Source organism: Tympanuchus pallidicinctus, unplaced genomic scaffold (assembly GCF_026119805.1).
Source record: "Tympanuchus pallidicinctus isolate F22 unplaced genomic scaffold, pur_lepc_1.0 scaffold4, whole genome shotgun sequence".
In the NCBI taxonomy this organism is placed as follows: Eukaryota; Metazoa; Chordata; class Aves; order Galliformes; family Phasianidae; genus Tympanuchus; species Tympanuchus pallidicinctus.
Genome location: NW_026294758.1, coordinates 4,583 through 28,764, shown reverse-complemented (window position 1 = coordinate 28,764; position 24,182 = coordinate 4,583). Strand labels below are relative to the sequence as shown.

The 24,182-nt window shown below is 51.4% G+C and overlaps 1 protein-coding gene and 1 long non-coding RNA gene across 5 annotated transcripts; both read right to left on the bottom strand.

Annotated features, from left to right (window-relative positions):
• Positions 1-4,270: 4,270 nt before the first annotated feature.
• On the bottom strand, positions 4,271-12,914 carry LOC128089343 (rho GTPase-activating protein 32-like). Its single transcript, XM_052700632.1, has 14 exons — positions 12,753-12,914; positions 12,006-12,083; positions 11,579-11,701; positions 10,873-10,992; positions 10,057-10,138; positions 9,211-9,384; positions 8,518-8,620; positions 8,121-8,253; positions 7,509-7,591; positions 7,049-7,156; positions 6,537-6,682; positions 5,838-6,042; positions 4,886-5,031; positions 4,271-4,698 (listed from the first exon to the last, which is right to left on the bottom strand). Exons 2-14 carry the CDS (start codon positions 12,057-12,059, stop codon positions 4,271-4,273), a joined length of 1,905 nt encoding a protein of 634 aa, XP_052556592.1. The 5' UTR covers positions 12,060-12,083; positions 12,753-12,914.
• An 813-nt stretch (positions 12,915-13,727) lies between these two features.
• On the bottom strand, positions 13,728-18,332 carry LOC128089775 (uncharacterized). 4 transcript variants are annotated; one of them, XR_008210666.1, is made up of 6 exons: positions 17,929-18,332; positions 17,621-17,834; positions 17,219-17,405; positions 15,490-16,662; positions 14,572-14,678; positions 13,728-14,399 (listed from the first exon to the last, which is right to left on the bottom strand). It is a non-coding gene; the product is annotated as an uncharacterized LOC128089775 (long non-coding RNA). The 4 variants fall into 4 exon arrangements; XR_008210667.1 differs by lacking the exon at positions 13,728-14,399 and having other exon boundaries at positions 14,413-14,678; positions 15,490-15,616; positions 15,725-16,662; positions 17,929-18,331; XR_008210665.1 differs by lacking the exon at positions 13,728-14,399 and having other exon boundaries at positions 14,413-14,678.
• Between the last annotated feature and the right edge of the window lie 5,850 nt (positions 18,333-24,182).

Below are 24,182 nucleotides of genomic sequence, written 5' to 3'. Positions count from 1 at the left end.
GAGTTCAAAACTACTTTCAGACTGCAAAATGGGCCACAGTACTAGGAAATCGCTGTGTTCATGGTAACGGATCTTAGGATCTTGGGTGAACTGTGGGTTCACATTTCAAATCAGGACAGGAAAGGTAACTGTAAATCCCAGGGGTTGAGACCTGAAGCAAAACACAACAGTCCCAGGGAAGGACAGAAAGCCTATCTTTGATGCTGTGCCACACTCTGTGCTCCTCCCCTGCACTTCAAGGGAAGACTGCTTTTGCATCAGCTTCTGACAGAAAGGAAACAAAAAATACTTGAAGAGCATCTCCTCAGGAAGATTTTAGCACAGTCAATGACAAACTTCTGGTCTTCAAGAGTAGTTTCTTCAATTTGCTTTTCTGCTGCTAGAGTGTTGTGCCATTTCTGCAGTCAGCACAGAACTCCAGCGCCCTTTCCCCTCTCCTCCATCACACACAGGCCTTCATGCAGCCCTGTTTAGAGGCAGTACCTACACCACAGCTCACAAGAGCTTCTTACCTGGGCAGACTTTCCATTTTCCCCCACACCCTGCACCATCCCGTGAATGCTCAGGGTCCATCCCTGCAACAACAGACTGTGTGTTGATTTCATAGACACCAGGAACAGCATTGTCCTGTTAGCCCATGTCCACCCCCCGAAAAACAAAGGGCACTGTTCTACAGCCAGAACAGAAACTGATGTTTAAACTGCAATGCGCTTACAAAAAACATTACCAGTCTTGTTCCCACTCAGATGGCAGGTGAACCTCAATCTGCTTGACAGCTCTAAATTCTGCCGAGCAAAAGTGCATCAGCAAACAAAATGCTATCTCCTGCAAAAGACACATTTTTTGCCTCTCAAAGTCTACATAGTGACACTTGCTTTGTCATTACCCACAGCAACCACCACCAACCAAAACAAAACCATTAACCTCTGTTTATCATTACTGCCAAACAAACAATGGCCACCACACAGAAATGAGAGATCACAGAATCCTAGAAGGTCTAGGTTGCAAAGGAGCACAATGCTCATCTTGTTCCAACCTCCTGCAATGTGCAGGGTCACCAACCAGCAGCCCAGGCTGTCCAGAGCCACATCCAGCCTGGCCTTGAATGCCTGCAGGGATGGGGCATCCACAGCCTCCTTGGGCAACCTGTTCCAGTGCCTCACCACCCTCTGTGTGAAAAACTTCCTCCTAATGGAAGAAGATGATGGCTGGAGATGATTGCTTAGCCTATTGTTCTCAGAATTCCCATTGAGAACTGCTGTTGGCTGAGTAAGAGCAGAGACTGCCGTTTTCCATCTTAGCCCATATTTCTGCTCCCAAAAACATAACTCCTCTTTGACAGCCGAAACACAAACCAATATGTCACTTCTCACTGCTCCTTCCTGCACCCCAAAAGGAATGGTTACTTGACATCCCCTACAGCACTGCATCTGCTCAGAATTAACATTCAAAATTTATTCTTTCTTCATGACAGAGAACTGCAGAAACTCCCTTCTGCAGTAAGGACGGTCCGTCCCCATCGCGTTCCTCTGTGTGCTGAAAGGCGCTGTTGGGTCTCCGGCAGCCCGCTGGCTGCTGCTCACAAACACAGGGAGCTGCACCACAGTGCTTCTAAAGAGAGAAAGGAAGAAATGTTGGTGGGAACGGGCAGCCAAGGTTTGCAGAGAGGTTCCAAGCTGTGCCAGAAATGGGATATCAGAGTGCTGAGACATTACTTATCGCTAAAGGAAACATTTGGGAGCACATTCACAACATCTGCAAAAATTATAATTACTGGGCACAGTTAGTTTTCCTATGGCTCAGCTGGAGGAGGCAGCTGCTCTCAGACATCAGCTCAGGGGGTTCAGCTGAGACACCTGCACAGTGCTGGGATAATTCTGACAGAAACAGTGTCTTCAGATACCACAGTTAAATCCATCCAGAATTACCATGCAGTCTTTGCTCTTGATCACCACTTCTTCCCCACCTTTCACTACTCCAAGCAGCTAGAACAAACTTCTCATAAGAAATCTAAGGCAGTAGGGACCTGGCAGACCATAACCAAGCACAGCTTGCAGGAGCTTGCCCACTTTTTGCTACCGCCCTGCTCCAGCAGGTAAAGGAGTCTGAGTTGCGCTGTCCTTTTGCAGTTGAGGAGAAAAGATTTTTGACAGCTAATGCCAACATTTCTCACTAAGATACACCTAAGGCATTGAATTCTCTTCCCAGCACCAAACCCAGCTCACCTGTATGTTCTGGTCAGCCTGAGCTGTGCCCAGCTCACGCACACGCCGCAGCAGTGCTTCTGACGGTCTCTCACAGGGTGATCTGTTCCAACGAGGCCCAAAGCTCTGCTTCCACATGCATCATGCTCACCAGAGCACCAGCTCTGCTCACCAGCTGTGGGACAAATGCTCCCCCCCAGCAATGATTGCAAAATTGGTGAGTGCCCTCAGCACTTCTGTGCTTTCATCATAAGCAAAGGGAGGGGTCACCTCCTAGATCCAAATTTTAAGAAACCAACGGAATGTTCACCCAATGGGGTGATCTGAAGTAAAATAACAGATAAATTAAGACGACTCTTCTGCATCCAGCTCAGATCACCCTCCTGTACCGGCACCACACAATCAGACCAAGGCGATGTTGCTTCTGGGCTGCCTTCAGCTTGGAGACTGGAAAGCTTTGGGCTTCCAAACACTCAGCAAGTATTTGGATGAGACAGCTTCCTGCTGGGAAGCCATCCAACATCATCGTTGCCTCCTCCAGTACCATACCTGCAGATGCTTCAGAGCTGATTAGCATGGACTTTCTTCCTCCCATCAGCATCTGCTCCTGCACTGACCTTCATTCATTCTGGGATACTATCTGCTTCCAGCATAAGCTGACCTGCGAGGCAGAGATAGGGAACGTGGGATTAGCACAAATGCAGAAGCCCAAGGCTGTGTCACCACCATGTATTGCAGCCTTGGGAAGTCAGATGCAACTACAACCTTGGTCAGAATTAAAACAGGCAACGTAAATTAACTGTGACCTCTGAAGTTATTGCCACAATCAGAAATAGATGCTGAAATCTCTCACATAACTGTAGGTGGTTACCTCCAAGTTCTTTTGCTTTGGGGAAAATATGGCAACAAGGAGGAAATGCAGAAACTGAGACATGCAGCCTGGTCAATTTGGTGGCCTTCCACAATGGAGTAACAGCATCAGTGGGAAAAGGAAGAGCAACTGACATCACTTGCCAGACTTTTGCAAGACCTTCAGTGTTGTGTGAGTTTCCTGTTAGCACTGAACAGGAACAAATCTACCACAGAGCCACACGATGAGCCTTCACTCACCTCAGCAGAGGTTAACCTGCAACCCCATCCTTCTGCCTATCCATGTGCTCACAGTTACGATGGGAGTGAAGGGGAGCAGCGTGAAGCTGTTTGCATTCCCTGCTGTCTGCTGCAGGACAGTGCTAGTGACAGTGCAGTTGGTTTGCTTTTTCTTGGGAGGGTGGGAAGGAGATTTGGGTTAGAGGCACATCTGTGCCATAGCATCCTGAAGGCATGCGTGGAATCAGCGGATGTGGGGTCAGGAAGTGGGTGAGGTTGCACGCTGAGCCGCAGGAGGGGAAGGGGAGGTGACCCAGCACGGCTCTGTGTGATGCTCTGCAACACTGGGCAGCTTGTTCATAGCTCATCAGTGGGATCAGATGAGGAGAAGGAGAGAAGAAAATCAAGGATGGGAGGGAACCATCAAGCAGTCAGTGGATGTCCATGCAGTCTTGCAGACCCAGAGCTTCCCAAGCTGTTTCTGATTTTGTAGCACTTGGGTGCTGCAGGGTGAGCAAAAGATTCTGCAGTATGATTCTTCTGCAAGAGCCACTGAGATGCAGACCAAGCAGAACAGCACTATGCTGGTCAGGGTGAGCTCGTCCTGCCACAGCATGATGATGACAGGTCTGCAGATGATCTGTGCAGGCAGCTGGGAGGTTGGGAGCCAGGAATGGACGCGGCCGGAGGAGAGAGGTGTTAGGGAGCAGCCAAGGCATCACAGTGCATCAAAAAGCCCTGAAAGGCATCACAAAGCCACCGCCAGGAAGCTGGGCTTCATGCACCCCACAGCCTCAGCGTTGCAAGCTGAGGTGCTTTGCTGTGTGTTGCATTCATCCCAGTCCCCGTGAATGAAGACTCCACAGGCAGTCAAGGTGTTGAGTGAGTATAAGTGTGCTTTTATTAGTAAAGGAAAAGACAGGAGGGCGTGAGAGGTCCAGGTAAAGATGGGAATCGTCCTCTTTTGGGTGGAAAGCTCATGGACAGAGTGGCTCAGAGCTGTCGGTGTTGATGTCCGGTGCCTGGGACTGGAGGCTGGATTCCAAGTCCCCCTCCAAGAGGCTCTGCTTCTCCTCACTGATGCTGACCTGCTCCTGCACAGAGGTGCTGCTGTCGGGGCACTCGGGCTCTGCTTGGGCTGGGCTGCACTGCAGAGGCACCGGGTCACAGTCCAGGCTGGTGCCTGTGGTGTCTGGCAGGCTCAGGTCAGCATCTTCAGCACAGCCGGGAGAAATGAGGGCTTCAACTTGGATGAGCTCCTCGTGTCCATCACTGTTGTTATGCGGAAGGCTGTCATCTGAACCGCAGCCATTTGTGCTTCCTAACAGCTTTCCATTGGTGGAAGCACACAGCCCAGCATCACTACATGCTCTGGCTCTGCTTGGTTGACAAGAGCACGAATCACCTATAAAAGAATGAACAGGGGTTGGTGTCAAACTCACAAGCTGAATTACGAAAGTGGTTCTTGATCAAGGGAGAACTGAAGGTGTCAGGTATGGGCTGGATAGCTAGAAGGAGATACAAGCCCACTGACAGCAAGAATTCTACGTTGCTGAGAAGCAGAGTATTGGAAGCAGAATTTGCACCCTTACCTGCCAGTACTACAATGTCTGTTTCTGCAGGCTCCCTGGCATTGCACTGCAGCTGGTGTTTGGCCCCAGAAGATGGTTTTCCCAGGCTGAAGCAGGAACACCAACAGCCAGCTGGTGATTCCTTTATCCTGCTGGGTGGACTTGGTCTGGAGAGAGGAAACAGGGAATGGTGTGAGCCGTGCGTGGTGCAGGGTGAGGGAAGAGCTGCACTGAGCTCGTGCCAACAGTTGCTTGTTCCTAGCACCGCCTGGTTCCTGCTGAAACACAGCTTAGAAACTCGCTCCGTTTCAAGCAGTTGAGGATGGTTCCATTCCTATAGCTCAGCCCTGAAGTCTTGCTGGCTATATTCCCCTCAACTGTGCCAAGCAAGATGCAGAGCATGTGAGGTCCACAGGCTCCACACCTGTACAGGACAGCATCAAAGGGTGGCTTTGATTGAGCTGGCAGGCGTAACTGCTGGCTGAGGAATTGCACAGCCATAAGGGAACTTCAGAAGCATCTCTGACTCTGACACTGACAGCTCATCAGCCCATTTCACTGCCATGTCTAGTTTCTAGTGCCAGCAAGTCTGACCAAGAGCTCTGCTTCGAGGAGAACCGGAACTGGTTTCAGGCATGTGACCCTGAAGTCCGGAAAACCCCAACGTTTCCAGGTACAGCCAGCACAGGCCAGGGTAGACGTCAGCGTGGCTTTGTGCATCTCGTCACTGCCTGCCCAGCAAGGAAGGAACGGCACCGTTGTGAGGCTAAACTGAGCCCGGCGGGCAACTCAATGTTAGTTGAATCTCACAGTCCAAAGGGAGGGGAGATTCACTGCAACACTTCAGGCACCGTCACTTTAATTTGGTCTCAGCAAGCTTTGGCACTAGAAATAATGGAAAAAAAGCAAAAACAAACAACAAAAACCCACCCAAACAATGATGATAGGTGCTGGAAAAGGAACTCCTCTTTACCTTTCAGATGGAAAGTCAATGATAGTGTGGAATTTGCCCGGTAAAGTTGCGGGGCCTTCCTCCACCTCTATGTCACTGCTCTGTGTCACAACGACAGGAGAGCTGCTGTGGCCTCGCCTCCGTGCCTGCGCCTCCTCCAGGCTGAGCAGCTCTGTGGCAGGAGAAGACGCCTGCACAGACTGGGGCCCTGAGAGAGAACTGTGCCCTGGAAGGGAAAACCACAGGTGAGAGCCAGGATGAGAAAGCGGCAGCACAGCCATCCCAGGTCCGGGGGAGCTGCTGTGTTTTCCTCAGACTTGCTTAACCGAGCCACTGGAAGAAGAGCAGCTCAAAACAACCATGTGCTCAGAGGTGTGTCTATGGCAAAGGACGCAGTCATCATTAAGAGCAGCTCCCTGTATCGAAACAGGCAAACAAAATCCCTAGAAAATGGGGGCAGGGAACTGAGAAAGCTCCGCTGCCACACGTTAATCAAGCTTCACCTGCTTGCAAAACATCATAATGACGGTGACAGATTTCTCCTTGTCACATTTGGGCTTGCACATTCTCAGCATCCAGCAATAGGGTGCCAGATTCTAACCGAAGCCCAGAAGTCTGCTGTCCCTTTGATAGTAAAAGTGTATTTCAAAGGACTTGGAGAAGGCCTGCATTTGATCCAGGTGTTTGATCAAGATAAAGCTAATGGAGGAAGACACTCACCTGCTCCATCTGCAATGTCCGATCCGGATGTGGAGCAGAAGAGGACGTCTGTGTGGTCGATGATGAATTCCACCACGGCCGACTGCGTCTGCAGTTCCGTGCAGGCAGCTCTCCCGCTGGCGCAGGCAGACTCGCTCTGCTGTGATCTGTAGAAAAGGCAGGTTTTAGAAGTCATTCAGCCAAGATCGCCTCCCCAGGTCTGAACTGTTGCAGCCCAAAGCTGTCAAACTGGGCTCCGGAGACTTCCGCAGTGGGCAACCAGTGATGCCACTGAAAAAGTACTCCTGGCTGATCAAGGACACACCAGTCCCATCTACACAAGAGAGCAGCAATGCTCATCTAGAAATTGTGCCCGTGGGGTTGAAGAACAGTCCAGGCTCCTGCTCTGCTGTCAGCCACTCACTGCAGATTTTACAGGAGAAGAGCACATGTGGTGCAGAAGAAGGGGGGATTGCTTTATTCTACTGGAGAACAGATGTAAGCGTTCTGTTGAAACGGAAAAAGAAGTTTACCTTAGGAGGTTTGGAGCCCACACAATGGCTAAGTTCTTAGCGTGCATGTTGGTGACAGAGCTGTTTGCAGCAAGACAGGCCAAGTGTCTCATCAGATACGCCAGGGTCCTGGGAAACAAGAGCGGCAAATGTTCAGCACCAGCCAGCATGCCGTGCTGCCACTCACAAAGCAAACCTCAATTCACACTAGTTGTTCTTACTGCTACTGATGCTGAAGATGAAGGAGACCCAACTTGACCAAGTGCCACGCTGCAGCACCCAGCCCCAGCACAGCACAGCACAGCCATCAGCTGCACCAAGCGTGCCCCTGTGCCCAGGAACTGACCCCACAAATTAACCCCATGCAGGGTTTCACCACACCCAGGCATCGTGTTGCTCGCGTGAGACAAAGCCTGGAATCGCACCACTGCCCTCTGAAGTGCAGCAGGGCTGAGCTCAGCAGGCTGAGGGCAGCACTGACCTGTAGTGAGGAGCGGGCAGCTGCTGGATGACGTCCCGCATTCTGACCAGCCGCTCCTCCTCTGTAGTGGCACCAACAGCATCCTGGAAAAGGGCAGAAAGGGATTGAGACACAAATCAGGCGAGATACCTGCCGCAGGGTCGGGAACCCTGGGCACAGCGCGCTGCTGGTCAGCACTGAGAAAGATTTTAGGCCTCCCCAGAGGCATCTGGCAAACATAGCGGCACGCAGCTGGTGCCACCAAGGCCAAGGAGTCCAAGCACCGGGCCGGTTTACAGCCTGCTTGGGCAGCTCAGCTCCTCGCAGGGGGCATTCATCTCCAAGTACACTTGGCTATTAATCCCCTTCCTGTTCCAGAAAGAATTGGGGAATAGCAAAAACGAACCAGCCAAACAAACAACACAGGAATTCTCACAAAGCATTGTGAATATGGAAATAACCACCTCCTGGGGCCACCAGAAGCGGCATCAGCACGATGCAGGATGTGGCAAAGACATGCGAGTAAACCCCATGGGGCTAACAGAAGAAGGGCCTCAGAGCCGGGGCCCTGCTGCAGCCATCTCCCAAGAGGCCCAGCGAAGAGGGAAAGGAAAGGCGTTGCCTCGTGCTTACCGAGAACTTGTCGTACAGCTGGTCGGTCAGCAGGGGGGTCGGGAGCTCCCTGAAGTACATTTTGCAGAGGGAGCTCGCGCTGTGAACGTCGCGGACGGTTAGCTCAGGAACCTGCTCACACTCAAATTCCTGGCTGCAGAGAAGGACACGAAAGCGGTTGAGAAAGAGGAAAGCAAGTCAAAAGCCACACCCAATGCAATCAAGAGTTGGAAGGGCTTCCTGATGTACAGGAGAACACAAACACTCGGCCACCAGCACCACGTCAGCCGTGCTGGATGGGATGTTCCCAAAGGAGACCTTTTCTCTGTGCTAAGGCATTGCCCGCAGGCCTCTGAACGCCCGCAACAGGGCACGTGCCCCTGCTGGCAGCTGTGTCTGTCAGTCGCAGCACTCTTACCGCAGTCTCTGGACGTTGGACGCCACGCCGGACAGGCGGTATATCCCCTGCACCACGCCATGCTGCTCGATGAACTCGGCGCAGCTCTGGAGGACCTGGGGGACTAAAGAACACGTGCCGGCGGTTACTGGAGCTCCTTAGTCAAGTCCTGCCTCAGGCTGCGCTCCCGTCACATCCCATCCACTAAGCCCAGCCAGGCTACTGCTTGGTTCTTCCTTGAAGGGGACAGCTGTCAGGGACACCTCTGCAGAAGCTGGTGAGGAAACTGGACAGAGATGTGTTCTTTGCACTCAAGAAATGCCAGGACCTAGGAATCAGCCTGGAGAAAGTAATTCCGGGGAAGCCGCAGACATTGCAAGTCCCATCACAGCTCCCACGGGAATGGAGGTGGAAAATCTCACGCCCGCAAGGAGCTGGGAAACTGATGCAGGACACTCTCTTTGGCCAAAAGGCTTCCTTTCTTTTCAGGCTACCAGGGGATTGGCTTACAGGCTTTGCTTTAAGCAAATACAAATGTGCTGGTCCCTTAGGAGCATTTCCCTTGCAGCCATCACCTACTCAGGTGATCTTTCAGTCGTCAACTCCCATTCCCCGTTTCTCCACTGGTATCAACCTGCCCCTTGCTAGATACAATCTCCCTTTCATCTCTAGGTCCCCAGACAGGGAAGCGCTCAGGAATGGGCTGTCCCTTACCATCACGCCCAGAGTGCAGAAGATGCTCTCCCAGGTCACGGCCAAACACCCTCTCCTTCTCCACCTCCCGCTCTTTCCGTTGCTTTGGGCGGGCCTTCACCACGGAACGAAGGAAGGTGAGGAGCTTGCCGCGCTTCTTTGGCACTGCACAACAAAAGGAAGAAACCAGTTCATCTCAGGTTTGGCTCCGTTGGACGAGGCCGAGCACAACACATTCTACAGAGCACCTCAAAACGGGAAGAACATGATGAGCAAGTGCGTACCAAAATGGATTTTCCCCAACCCTGGATGAGTCCAAGGCCAGACTGGATGGGGCCTTGGCAGCCTGGTCCAGTCCCACATTAAATGTGGATACTGGCAGCCCATCCTTAGGCAGGGGGTTGGAGCTTGATGATCCTTGTGCTCCCTTCCATCCCAGGCCAGGATTCTATGAGGGTTCTAAGATTTTCCCAAATCCAGTCATAAAGGACACAGGAGGATTGGGCAAATCTCTGCACGTTCTGATGGAGCTTAATGCACTCCTCTTGCTTAGCTTGCTCAACCTGGGCATTAAGGATCCTCTTGAAAAGCCACGTTCTGATCAAGCGTGTCACTAGCACAACCAGACCTCTATCTGTCCACCAGGGACGCTGGCTGTTCTCAGCCTTGTACTGACTTGCAGGAGAACTGCCTTTGCCTTCCCTCATTCTCACTGCCTACAAAACACCAGCCGTACGCCCCACGGAACGCCTGAAGGATCATCAGCACAGAGGATAACGTGGGATGGATAAGGGAGGTTTAAACATGGAGCACACACAAAAAGGGACTTCATTTTGCTTCCCTGCACCATCAAATGTATCATCGTACCTGGCTTTGGTACTGAATTGATGAGAGCCTCTGGAATTTTGTTGTTAATGAGTTCCACACACTCACCAGGGAAAAATCCAACCTGTAACAAGAGCAAAAAGAGAAGTATATTACTGAATGCAGCGTTTCTCAGGCCTGAACGCTTCAACCAAAAACCACATAACTTCTTCCTTGGAACGTGCTTGCCGGATGCTCCAGAAGGCTATCCAGCACAAAAAGCCCTGCTTCAAAGTAACAAGCATTCCACATTAGCAGAAAGCAGCGTACAAAGCAGGGAGGGGACAAGTATGCTATGCACCCCTAAACCCCAAGCGCACCTGGACACAAAGACTTCATGTAGAAGTTATACATTATGATAGATTGATGCAGATAGATCTGAGTTAGCACAGCCTATGAACTTTCTGCTTGCTGACTGAGATGCAGCTGCCATCCCCAGCTCTGAGCTACCCAGCGTTCTGCAGCCAGCAGCAGCAGCAGCAAGCGCGCAGAGGCTCTGTTACCCTGCCTCATCTCAGCTGACAGGCAGCGACTTCCTAAAAGTCACTGACTTCACCTTCTGCATGGGTGCAAGCACAAGAGCTCAGAGACACTGAAACACGTGTCCTAGCTGCTGCATTTCCAAAGGTGCGGTTCAGTGGCCGTGACCTGATGCACGCTGTGAGGGCTCTTCTTTCTAAGTTTCCTACAAAGACCAACTTTCAGCTCTGGCCCAAGCCCACAGCAAAAGGGAAAGTCCTCTGACACCAGCACAAGGAAACCATTTTCCATGTGGAGCCATGCTGTGCAGGCAGGGCAGCTCTAAGCTGAGATTCCTGCCTCGACCGAAGTTGCGCTCTCACGTCTGAAGCTTGGGCCTACCTGAAAGCCGTGCTTGCCTCTCCAGCGGGGGCTCAGCTCCTGAGGCGGCATCTCGATGACGCACACGAGGTCTCCCACCTGCAAGAGATTGCAACGTCAATCCCAGCTTCAGCACGGCTGGGAGGAAAGCGCAGCTCAAATGACTGCATTCTTCTGCACTGCCCAATATCGTCAAGCTTGAGAGCCATTGCACCAGTGCAGCTCTTCAGGCATTTGCAGTCGTACTGAACTGAACTGAATGTGCAAGTAGAAGAGTCACTCCAATACACAACATACAGAATTCAGCTGTTCAGTATGAAATGGTTCTCAGAAGCAGCAGGCTCTTTGCCAAAGGGAGAGCTCCAATTAAACCGCAGGCATAAGTCAGCCAAACAGATCCTGAACAGATCTGCACACTCCATACACTGCTCTGCCATTGCTCAGAGACCAGGCTACCACACTGGGCAGTAGCTCTTGGATCACAAGATTCCAATGCCAAATGGAGCCATAGTTTAGAGATGGCTGAACTCCTCCCTGCATCCAACCCAGTGCAAGTCTAATCTGGAACCGCATCTTCCGGGCTTCACCTCACCAAACATTCGGAAGGTGTCTGAGAATATTCCTGATAGCTTCACACGTTATACTCTTCTGTACAGGACAACAAGGAACGCCCTTAACTGCTTACCTCCAAGGAGAGTTCACCCGGTGCCTGGGCAACGTATCTCTTAATAACGTGGGCAGCAGCAATAGCTGGGATATTAAGAGATGACTCCTCACGGACCAGCAGGGGCTTCCCGTTGTTCTCAGCCTGAAACAGAGAGCACAGGCCACGGTGAGGAGCTGAGGGCAAACGAGGAGGATTTCAGGCTGAGGAGCATGTCAGCAGAGAAAGCTGCAGGAAGTGCACTCCGTCCTTATCATGGGCACACAAGAAGGAACGGCAAGGCTAAGAACATGCCCGCAGCAAGGAAAGAAAGCCTTGAAGGCAGCACTTCAGTGACACCGATAGAGCCGCAAGGATTCGCTCTCTTGAAAAGCAGGAGAGCACATCTGCAGCTCACACTGCTGGCTCAAGTCAGGGAACAAAGACCAATCAGAGCTCCACACTCTACCTCCATCCGTGTCATGCCAGGCTCACAGCTGATCTCGCTGCACGCGATGCCCATCACAGCAGGCACGACAAGCTGGAACTGAAGAGAAACACGCTCATGTTTTCTCTCTTCACACACCACACTATTGAGAGACTTCTTCAGAACTACCCTTGGCTATCCTCTGGCACAGGCGGGTGCTCTAGAAGCAACCACTCTGTTCACTCCGTTCAAATGGGACAGCCCATTAGGCAGCATTTGACCAAGCGGCTGGCCCTCTGCTAGCAGATGGGCACTGGCACAAAGCAGCAGATGCATTCGCCCAGGGCGCTCTGACAGCGCAGCAGCAGGGCAGTGAGAGGAATCATTGCTGCAGGTGCATCTGCTCCCCGGCCCCGGCTCCCAGCAGCCTCACCACCGGCACCTGCTGCAGCCCCGCACATCAAGGATTTCCTCTGCTCGCATCTCTGCTGTGCTCCCTACAGCTGCCGCGCACACTCTCACAGGCCAAGCGTGCGTGCTTGTGACCTTGGGTCACGCTGTGCAGCTCGGCACAAACTGGGCCTAGGACTCTTTGCCTAAGGGATTGCTTTCCTTCAGACCAGCTGGTCACAGCACCACACACAGCATCCTCCTGAGGGCGGAGCTGCAGGGGAAGGGAAAAAAGCCACACGGGACCAGTGTCCCATCAACGCTGGGTGAGGCTGTGTTACCAAACATGGTGCGACACGAGCTGCTAAACCGTGTGGGGGGACAAAGCGTGGCACGTACCTGGCAGGAGATCAGAACAAGGTAGACAATTCCTTGAACTCGCAGCTGATTCTTGTTACTTTGCTCTGTGCTTCCACGAGCGAAAGCTGCACCAAGGGAGCGGGTAGAGGAGAGAGAAGGAACAGGTCTGTGAGCTTGCACAATGTAGCAAAGACAACAAGGGAAAAGCCACGGGACAAATGCCATCTTTGTGGATCGCTTGGGAATGCAGGTACTGGCTGAAAGTTACGTCTGATGGACAAGAGTAAGCAGTACGAGCTGCTAGGAGCTCCACCAGCCAGCAGTTTTCAGCAGCTCACTGCCCACCCCTCTATCCCACGCCCTGTCTCAGCTTACCTACAAGATGCTGCACAAGACACAAGGGTTGAAAATGAAGGCACTCAGTCGCTGCACAAGGGCAACAAGCGAGCTACTCACGCAGAGCTCAAGCGCTCCAATGAAGGGACGCAGCACGCACTGCTCCTCCCCTCATTCCAGCCTCTTGTGACATCACTAAGGGCCACCAGGCTGCTCCGCCATGACGACAGGGTGGGGAGGCAAGACCATGTCACACGACCAGAAGATGCCAACACCGCACCCAACATTCTAGAATCAGTGGGCCCTTGGAATTCTACCTCAGCCCAATCCTGCACAAGCTGCCATGCGGTTGTCATGACCACAGCGCAGGACCCAGCGCTTGCTCCTGTGCAGCCTCGTACGGCTGGCCTCAGGCCGTCCCTCTGCAGGGCCTTCCTGCCCTCGGGCAGATGGACATTGCTTCCCAACAGCGTACCTCGCAGCGCAGGGCCTATGTACAATCCACACTGCAGTCCTATCGATCTGTATCAAGCTATCTATACCCAGACACACAGTCACCACTACCATCTTCTTTCTGAGTCTTGAGGTACACCATTCAGCGGTTTCATTGCCATCAAACAACCCCACTGACGGCACACTGCTGACACAACGTCCTTGCTAACACAGCAGCAACTCCTGGCACCGACAGCTCCGGGTACAACAAGCACAGGGCTCTGCGTTGCTTTGGATGCAGTTGCAGCATGGATCTGAGGGCTTTGTGGAAGGGGATATATTGCAAATTGCACCGACGTTTTCAGACCATTTCTCTTTCGGCATGGTCCCAGCACCTGGCATGCTGATCATCATCCTGAATATACATTTTGTCAAAGTTCTACAACTAATGAAATAGTTCCTTACCAAACGCAATCTGATCACTCGTCTGGCCATATTTTGTTCCAGCTACCGCTTCCTGCGGGTGGCACCAATAGCGCTGCATCACCTATAGCTCTCTGCTCTTACAGTTCTCATGCTGTCTGGGCAGTCCTCGTGGCCTCAAAACTCTCTCATGCCACACGTGCCACATTCTGAGGCACAGAAGATATATCGCACTACTTCAAAACGCCTTTTTTTTTTTTTAATACAATGATACTAGGGATAATCATCTGGAGCTAGAGCAATATGAAAAAATTCCCTTTAGTTCAACCATAAGTCTGCCCCATGGACTCCAGAAGAGCTCTAAGAATATGCAGGGTGGACATGGATGGCAGCTACCATAAGAGTAAGCAATGAAAAATGAGGTGGTGAGCCATGCTGTGTCATTGCATCTGCGGGCAGGGATTCTCCTTGGACTGAGCAGAGTGCAGATGTCGCCTGAGAGAAGAACTTAGGATCATTCAGGAAAAGCAAATGAGTTGAGTAATTAATTGAAGAAACTCACGTTCTAAAGGTACTTAGAAAGAGAGAGTATTTCCCAACAGAATGGGTTTAACTGTCTATTCCCTGTTTTGTTCGACAGGTCTACTCTATGTATGCTTAGACTGACCTGAGAGGGCATGCTTCAGCACACCCCACAATTTCCAGTTTCCACATCGTCCAGGCAGCGCAAGTGCGGTGTACGTCTCCCTTGGCACAGACATCAAGCTTTTCTTCCTGTGCAATCAAACACGTAGCGAGTCAGAAAGGACAAGTGAACGTGAAACTCATTTTGCCCGCAGCGTTAGAATATAGCTAAGGTACCTCCACTGAGATGAGCAAGCTTCGTTTTGGGTTTGGGTTTAAAGGCTGCCAGCTTAGATAGAAACACTGCCATTCGGAAGGCTAAGAAACCTTGGCGCTTAAAATTCCTGTAGACTTGGAAAGTTCTCAAAGAAACCTTGAAAAGCTGCCTTGAAGTATTCCTGTTGAAAATTGCCGAGATGCCTCACCACATCATTCACCACGACTATTCATATCATACACCATAGATTAAATCACTTTTAAAACCACGGATTGTAATTATCGGCAATACTTCCTCCCTATGGATCTCAAGCCCTAGTGAGTGACCGCAATGGGGGGCGGCAAGGGGATTCTGGTGCCAAGCTGAACATCATTCCAGAAATCTGTTCTCCTGAACTAAAAATACGGGCTAAAGGAAACAAGGCGTGTATTCATCATTACACTGACTGCATTAGAGTGTGCTTTTGTGCACACGTGGATCTAGAGACATCGCTAAGAATTTAATTGGTCCACCCAATCCTTAAGCAACTCAGTAATTCAAGACACCTAACAAGGATGGAGGCTCAGTGGGCCATGGGCAAAGCAGGGAGGTCAGAGGCAGGAAGCAGGAAGGAGTTCAACTCCAGCTCTCCCCCACAAAAGACTGGGAGAGCTGAGTCAGCACCACGGGAGGAGTTACGACACAGCGTGGGAGCTTACAGAGAGGCCTGAGATTGCCAAAGGACGGCACCAGGGTAACTCTCACCAGTGCTGTGCAGGGGTTTCATGGATGCTTGGGATGCTGACTTCCACTGCCTGCGTCATTGGTAGGAATTCCAGGTGACAAAGGCTCCTTCTGTCTGGGTAACACTTCTGTGGTTCCATGGTTATGACTGAAAAATAATTAAAATTAAAAAAAATAGCATGCAACCCTATAAAATTTACCTCTCTGCTCTTCTTATCAGCACAACATCTAAGATGAGTATTACACGTCCCTGCACCTGATTGAAAAGTCATCCAAGTCTGTGTTCCACACAGCTTCATCTCAGTGCCAAGAAGAAACACACACACAGAGGTTTACAAGATTCTTTGCACAGATGAAAAGCGCAGGTTGCACGTGTATTCTCTTCAGTAATCAATAGTAACGTAGAATCCAAAGGTAACTTTTCAAGAACTAGATGAAAGAAAGATCAATGAAAAGTAAATATGGGATTAATTATTTTCATTTAAAAAAATCCTTGCTAAACCTCTCCCCATCGAAAAGGAAGCATGCTGGGCACTGTTAGCAGAAGCTCAGAGAACATCTTACACTGCAAAAAGCAGCACATTCTTTTTGTTCACGGGCCCCTCATTTCTCTAACTGGCGTCAGATTCACTCAAAATACATGCACCAGAACGGCCATTCGGTTCTGCTGAGGTAGGAACTCACTGCTGGGATGTCCCCCAGTCCCATTCCCTGCTATTCCCAGCATTGGGGGGAGAAAGAAAGAGCAACGGACTTCACCTGCCCAGGCTTCTGCACGGCCTCCAATATGGTCTCACACCACAGGGAGAAGCATGGGGGAGAGCTCTGGTGCCTGCGGAAATCAAGGTTGCCCCTACAATGCTGCTTTATAACAACATGCCTTTTTGCACATGAGACATGCAAGACAACGTTAAGGTCAAAGAGCCTCCACTCCCCATGGATGTGGCTGTCTGCACAGACAACAGCTGCCTGCTGTCCAGCAGCCTGATGCTCACCCACCAAAGCACTCGCCCAGCAGATGCCTTTCATGGAAACATAAAATTAGCAAGCATGGAAAAGATCTCCAAGATCATCCAGTCCAACTGTCCACCCACCACCAATATTTCCCACCAAGCCACATCCCTCAGGACAACATCTAATGTTTCTTGAACACCTGCACGACTCTGGGCAGCCCGCTCCAGCATTGGACCACTCCTGTGGAGAAGTGTTTCTTAACATCCAGCCTCAATCTCCCCCCGTGCAACTTGAGGCCGTTCCCCCCAGTCCTATCACTACTTACTTAAGAGAAGAGGACGACCCCAGCTCAACATGACCTCTCTTCAGCTATCTGTAGAGAGGGATAAGGTCTGCCCTGAGCCTCCTCTTCCCCAGACTAAATAATCCCTGTTCCCTCAGCCGCCCCCCCATAAGACTGGTGCTCTACATCCCTCACAGCTTCACTGCTCTTCTCTGGACACATTTCAGGGTTCCAATGTCTTTCATGTAGTGAGGGACCCAGAACTGAGCACAGCACTCAAGGTGAGGGCTCGCCAGAGCTGAGTACAGGGGATGATCACATCCCTGCTCCTGCTGGCTCCAGCCCTTTGCACTGCACTTCCCATCTCAACCCGTTCCTTCTGCGGTAGCGCTTGCATCCTCACTTAGGGCTGGATCTCAAGAGCTCAACGCAACAGGAAGAACACAGTGTGCAACTGGAAGATGTGTCTCAAAGCCGACAAGAGTCACCTCTCTGACCTTGGGCACAACTCACCAACCGAGAGCCAGGCATTGCCAACTTGGCTCATCTGAGCACATCAGAGGGGGCTGCACATCAGACCACAAGCATCCATTGCAATTGCAGCTCCACGTAGAGAAGAATGCCAATTAACAGGTGTGAATGAATTCACTCACAAGCTGCACAACGAGTCTGTTCTTCATTAAAAAACCCACATGGATTCCTGAGCCAAAAAGAGAACAGAAGAGCTAATAGTGATGGAAGAGGTTCCTGGTCCTAAACCTCATCCTCTTACCGTAATTTTCCTTGCCTCATACCTTACCCCAACTCCTGGACAATGCCCACAGCCTTAAACTCAGACCTCAGATCCATGAACTGAACATGAACAAACCTACCCCGGAGGACAGGATGGCAGACACACAGTGGAAGACAACCAACCTGCAGAAGCAGCTCCGCTGGGGTTGGTCCAGATGTCTGTGTGCTGCCTTCAATGGCCCAGGCCAAGCTTGCTGAGCTGCTCCTCCTTTGTGCAGGGGGAGAGCGGTGCAGATGCTACGTGCTGGCTGTGCACAGCGTGCCTTTCACTTGATTTTCCTCTCTCCATCTTCCATTAGCAAACAGCATTTCAAATCTTTCCTTGTGAAAAAATCACCTATGTAAAAAAGAATTGGCAATCTTGATTTTGAAGTTTCCTTATTTATACAACTTGATGTTTTAAAGCCGAAGCTCACCTAGCAGTGACCTACCTTAGACAAGCCCAGCCTGCAGGGAAAAGTCATTCCTCTGGGTGCAAAGTCTGCAGACACATTTCCAGGGGCAGCAGCCAGCCCAGTTCTCAGCACAGCTTTACCAACCACAGAAATCCAGTTGATGCCCGCCGTGCTTTTCTCTCTTCTGAAACACTGCATCGCTGCAAGAAGCAAGGATTAAAATCACAGAACCACAGAATTGGGGTTGCAGGGGACCCCCAGTGATCATTGAGTCCAACCCCCCTGCAAAACGGGCTCCCTACAGCAGGCTGCGCAGGTGGGCATCCAGGAGGGTCTGGAATATCTCCAGACAAGGAGAAGCCACAGCCTCCCTGGGCAGCCTGTTCCAGTGCTCCATCATCCTTGCTGTGAAGAGGATCCTTTGATTTTGGTGCAGAACTTCCTGTGCTCCAGTTTGTGGCCATTTCTCCTTCTCCTGTCCCCACAGATCGCTGACAACCAGTTGGCCATGTCCTTTGAACTCCCACACTTAACAAATACATAAGCATTAATCAGATCTGCTCTCAGTCTTCTTTCCTCAAGGCTGAACAGACCCAGGACCCCCAGCCTTTCCACACTGGGGAGATGCTCCAGGCCCTTTATCACCTTCCTGGCCTTCTGTTGGACTCTCTCCAGGAGATCCCTGTCATTTCTGCCCAGAACTGCATGCAGTACTGCAGGTGAGGCCTGACCAGGGCAGAGCAGAGTGGGAAAATCACCTCCCTTGCTCAGCTGGCCACGCTCCTTTTAAGCACCCAGGATCCCATTGGTCTTCTTGGCCAGCAGGGCACACTGCTGGCTCATGGCCGACCTGTCATCCACCAGGACCCCCAGGTCCTTCTCTGCAGAGCTCCTCTCCAGCCGGTCACGTCCCAGCCTGTACTGATACTTGCAGCCATTCCTTCCCAGGTGCAAGGCTCAACACTTGCTTTTGTGGCATCTCATCTGGTTTGATACTGCCCAGCTCCCCAGCCTGAATGGCAGCACAGGCTTTTGGTGTGCCAACCAAGAGTGAGCACGTTTGTTCTGCCCTGTGCTGGGCTCTCTCTCTCCACCCTGCACATTTGCCTTATTTTGTGCCTGGCTCAATTCAGAACACCCCAAATCTTTATCTTTTCATTCTGCTCAGCAACTTTCTTAGTGGAAGGCAAACATCTCCTTCACAAGAGGGCTGTAAGTTCAATAAAGGCCAATACTACATACAAAAAATACTAAAAGCTTCTACAGCACAAACACAATCTCTCCTTCACAACCAGACCCAGCACCAACCCCCGGGAGCACCGCCGCTCACAGCTCTCCAGCCGCACTCTGCGCCGCCGATCACCACCACTGAGCTCAGCCAGTAAACCAGTTCTCAGCCCACCTCATCATCCACTCATCTACCACACTTTCTCAGCTTCATTACCAGGATGTCACAGGGAGACTGTAACAAAACATTGCTGAAGTCAAGGTAGACAACATCCACTGCAGTACCTGAAATAGTCCTTCCCAGTCAGGCTGAAGCCTTGATTCCTTCCAGGTGTGTATTAGGACCAGTCTCCAACATGGGATGAGTGCACTGGAAATTCCAGAGGTGTAGTTTGAGCCAACAGCCCACATTCCTTAAGGGGTAACAGAGCAGCAGACAACCCGAGCACACAGTTCTGAAGAAACTTACCCTTGGTTTCAAGAAGAGGCATCTCACCACTCCCAAGTACAGCAACCCAAGCAGCACTTCGTATGGTGATACTCCTAAGCCTTTTCTGTGAGTGGTTCATATTCTGACAAGGGCTACAGGCAAACACTTTGTCCATGGTAATTTGGTCTCTAAAACCAATTTTGACAAGTGCCTTTTCAGCATCTGATTGATTCATTCTACTTTCCCTGAAGAAGGAGGGTGCCACGGAGTATGGAGCTCCCACTTCATTTCTGAAGTTCTCATCAGCTCCTGTAGGACCTGTGAAGTAAAGAGGCTTCCCTTATCTGAGTCCATATTCTGCACAATCCCACATCTGGAGATTGTGTCAGAATGTAGAGTCCTCAGTGCAAAAGAGACATGGACCTGTTGGATCACTTCAGAGGATGGGCACAAAAAAAAATAAAGAACCAAGGGATCAAACAGCTCTCCTCCAAGGACAGCTGAGAGAGCTGGGGCTGTTCAGCACGGAGAAGTGAAGGCTCCGAGATGACCTGGTAACAGCCTTTCAATACTTAAATTGGAGCAAAAGGAAAGAACAAGGGAAAATCTAGGTTAGATGTAAGGAAAATATCTTTTACAGTAAGGGTGATGAGGCAGTGGAACAGGTTGCCCAGAGATGTGCTGGATGCCCTGTCCCTTCCAAGGTGAGCTTGGATTGGGCTCTGATCTAGCTGTGGATGCCCCTGTTCCTTGTGGGAAGACGAACTAGATTGTCACAAATGATCCCTTCCAACTCTAAGGAGTCTATGGTGTGACAGCCGATGCCATGAGGAATGGCAACACAAAGGACGTCGATGGCCTGGTGAGCAATCAGGGCAGGCAGGGAAGCCTGAGTGCTCAGCAGCTCTGGGGACACTCAGCAAGCAGTCCAACCAGATCCACATCAGCACAGAGCCTGTCCATGGCAGTCCCAGTATTCAGCAGACCAGAGGCCTTGTTTCATCACACTGCTGGGTCCCATAGCTGCAGAGCTAGATGTTTAACGGGAATCAGGGGGTGGAAGAAAGGGGGGCGCTGGGTATCATTAGGAAACTAAGAGCATCCCCTGACAATTGGGATGGAGATCTGGGCTGATCCGGACAAAGTGGTCCAGAAGAGGGAAATCTTTCCTCTGAATACGTTTTCTATAAATACAAAACAAGATCTGCAAGAAACAGAAAAAAACATAGGATCTCAGGGTGGTCAGCCACAGCATGCTCTGAGCTCCATGCCCTGGCATCTGTTACAAATTCATAAGGGGGATTCAGGAGAGAACCAGACAAAACAGGAACAGAACGCTTGTGTTCAGTGTGCTCGAGTAGTGGAGCCTGCATTGCACTAAGTGAGGATGAAGAAAAGGGCCACTGGGGCCCAGAGATCTTCTTAAGCTCAGGTCCCAGCCTGATGGATGCACCGCACTCTATCACCAGTCACATCACTTATTGCGCTGGAAGAACAGAGCCCAGGGAGCCCCTTGTGACCCCCACTCCATCTTTAAGTGAGCTTCCAACAGCCATCACAAAACCCACCTGCATACAAGTGATGCATGAACAGGGGGCTCATGAGGGGCTCCATTGCCCGCTCCACAGATTTCACAGTGCCTAATCCATTAACCAGAGGAGCCCCAGAAACCCTTAAACCCCATCGAGCTGCAAAACAGAATGAAATCCAAAGAGACACAGAACATAATTTAAATACGTGCCCACAAAAGAGGGAGCAGAGACTTCAGGAGAAGTATTGAGTTTAAAAAGAGCTGCAAAGAAGATCTGCAGAACACAGAATCGCTTTACAGAAAAGAGCATCAGCTCCAGGCATTTCCAGAGTTGCAATTCAGTCAGCCAACCAGCGTTACCTTGGGGCTGATCGGTGCATTCCAGAAATGAGATAAGAGCGAAAGAAAGAAATGAGCATCAGTCCCTGCATTACCAGTTCAGAGAAAGGGAGATACCCCCTTCACTTCCCCCGAAAACAATTGAAAGGCACCATAAAGACAGGCAAAGCAGATAGAGCTACTCTAAACCAGCTTAGGATCCCCACAGAAAGGGAAAGACCAAACCCCTACAATAAAGAAAGAATTGCTTACCTCTTTCCAAGAATCAGAGCCCCCCAACAACCCATAGGAGGGGGGGGTCACTGGGAAGAAACCCTGCCTGTGGGGCTGCCAGCTCTCAGATGAGGTGAGGAAGGGCTGGAGCCAGGCTCAGCCCCATCTGCTCCCACGGCTGTGTTGCTTCCACCTGTGCTTGCAGGACTGCACCCCTCACGAGGTGCTCCATCACTGCTTCAGGCTGTGATCTCAAAGTTCCCATAAAGGCATGAAGTGGAAAAAAAAAATAAAAAAAAATGACCAGCAGCCAATTGGGTCTGCCTGTGTGGCAAGGGGAGTTTTATTGATGGACGAGCTAGGATGGCCCACATATTTTGATTCCAGTCTGTCCCCAATGGCCATTGGTGACATTTCTAATAGATAGGGGAGCACAGATTTCAGTGCTGATACAGTGAGGTGCTGAGAAGCTGCACGTGCAGCAGAAGGACTGAGATGAGCGGCGTCAATGGAGCGAGTGCTGGCTGCCCAGCTGCCGGGCTCAGCTTACGGCTCCCCAGGGAGAAACGCGCGTCATCTCCTCGCACAGCAATTCAAGGTCGCTGTGACGTTACTGGAGGGTTTGGTGTCCTCAGGGGGTGAACCTGGCAACTGCCTGTATGGCAGCATGTGGCCTTTGGGCTCCAGCAGCAATCCAAGCCCCACATAAACAGGGAGGCTGCAGTGCGTCCTTCATGCAGCCCTGCGCTCCTCGAGCCAGAGATCGCTGATATGCTGCAGTGCCCCATTGCTGCTGCGGCTCGACGAGGGATTGCTGAAGTTGCTGCAGATTTGGAAAAAAGACAGATCATCTCCAGAAAGCACTGCCCGTACAACTTGCCCATGTGCGTGGGGCACCAGCCCCATTTTGGGGGCAATGACCTCCACTTGCAGGGCACTACCCCCCCCCAGTGTCATAGCTGTGCGCCGAGGGCACCATCACCCCACTGCACACGGCCATCAACTCGTCCCAGGACTCCACGCATCCCACAGGCATCCCTGTCCCTATCCTCAACCCCACAGTGACATCAGCAAGGAGCAAAGTGGGGCAGAGTACATGGGGGGACTTGAGGGGACATGAGAGGGCATATGGGGACACAGGGACGTGTGAGGACATGGGGGGACATGGGTTTGATGTGTGGAGTTAGAACTACAGAGGTGAGAGGAGGTGACACGTAGAGGTGACACAGGGAGATGGCAGGCTGTGCCAGGAGGTGCCGGTGCCATTCAAGCAGCACTGCAGGGCAGATAAGCAGCACCAGCCCAACCTGGGGGCGATGGTTATGCTCCAGGATGAGGAGCTGATATTGGTTTTCCAGCAGGTAGGAGTTTGTTATCCATACGTAATACTGTACTTCTTTGGCTGTTTTAAAATCAGTGATAGTATGTGGTCTGATCCCATGTCTTTGACAAGTGTGGTTTAAGGATCGTCAGCTGAGAAGAGCAGCAGAACATGGGGCCATTGCAGGCAGAAGGCATGGGGAAGGAAGTGAGGAGAGCAAGGAGAAAACCTGAAAAAGGAATGGGTGAAGAAAGGGGGCAAGACATAGGGGAATGAAGGGGAATGGACAGAATAGCTGTAGAGCAGCCTAAAAAGCAGCAAGAAGCTCTGGGAGGACTGTCAAGTGCCAGATTCTGTATCAGGTGTGTATCAGTGTGCATATGTTGCCATTACCTGCTTGTGTCAGGGTTCTTGTCAGTTCTGAGCTCCTGCAGTGAGAAGAGCTCGAGCAACTGGTGCAGTCGCTGCAGACCTGTGGGATGGGGGAGTGCTTGATAAGGACAGCCCTGCAGCCCTCAGCTGGACAAACTTGCTCTGTGTGCCCAAACTGGGAGCTGCACGGTGCCCAGCCGCACTGCTCCAGCTCACAGCCCGCTGCCTGCAGCTGCATCTTTGCTTCCTTCCCTCCTGCCCAGAGCCTTGAGGGTGCTCCCACAGTCCCCTGCCCACCCCCAAAATGTCAGAGAAGACAGCTGGCAGCGAGCTGCAGGAATCCCAGCACCCTGTTTTCCTTCTGCCTGCAGCTCTCTCCTCCTCTGCCACACAGGGCTCCAGCCTGCGAAATGGGAACGGTCGGGGGGAAAGGGAGTGCTGGCAGGAGCGACCGCTGCAGCTGGCCGGGGAGGGTCTGCGTACCCTGTGCCCTTCTGGGCTGTCTGTCCAGCTGCAGGAAGACCAGGGTAGGGCAGCTGAGAAGCTGCCCCCATCAGAGGGAGGAACAAGCTGTCCTTCCACAGCTAGATGCACCCACACAACTCTCGGGCCGTCTTGCCAATGGCAGCTGTGACACATCAATTCTTCCTAGGCAGGTGAATTAATTTTTTCCATCTGTAAACTTTGGGGGAGAACTGCAGTTTTTGTGAATCTTTGTAGGAACACTGTAATGGTCCACACAGAACTCAAAACTGCAGCTTTGTGCCAGATCTGGCTGCTTAGACTTGCTAGGACCTAAAATTTCCCATTTTATGGCATGAAAAGAACAAAAAGCCAAAAATGAAACCTGCAGTGAA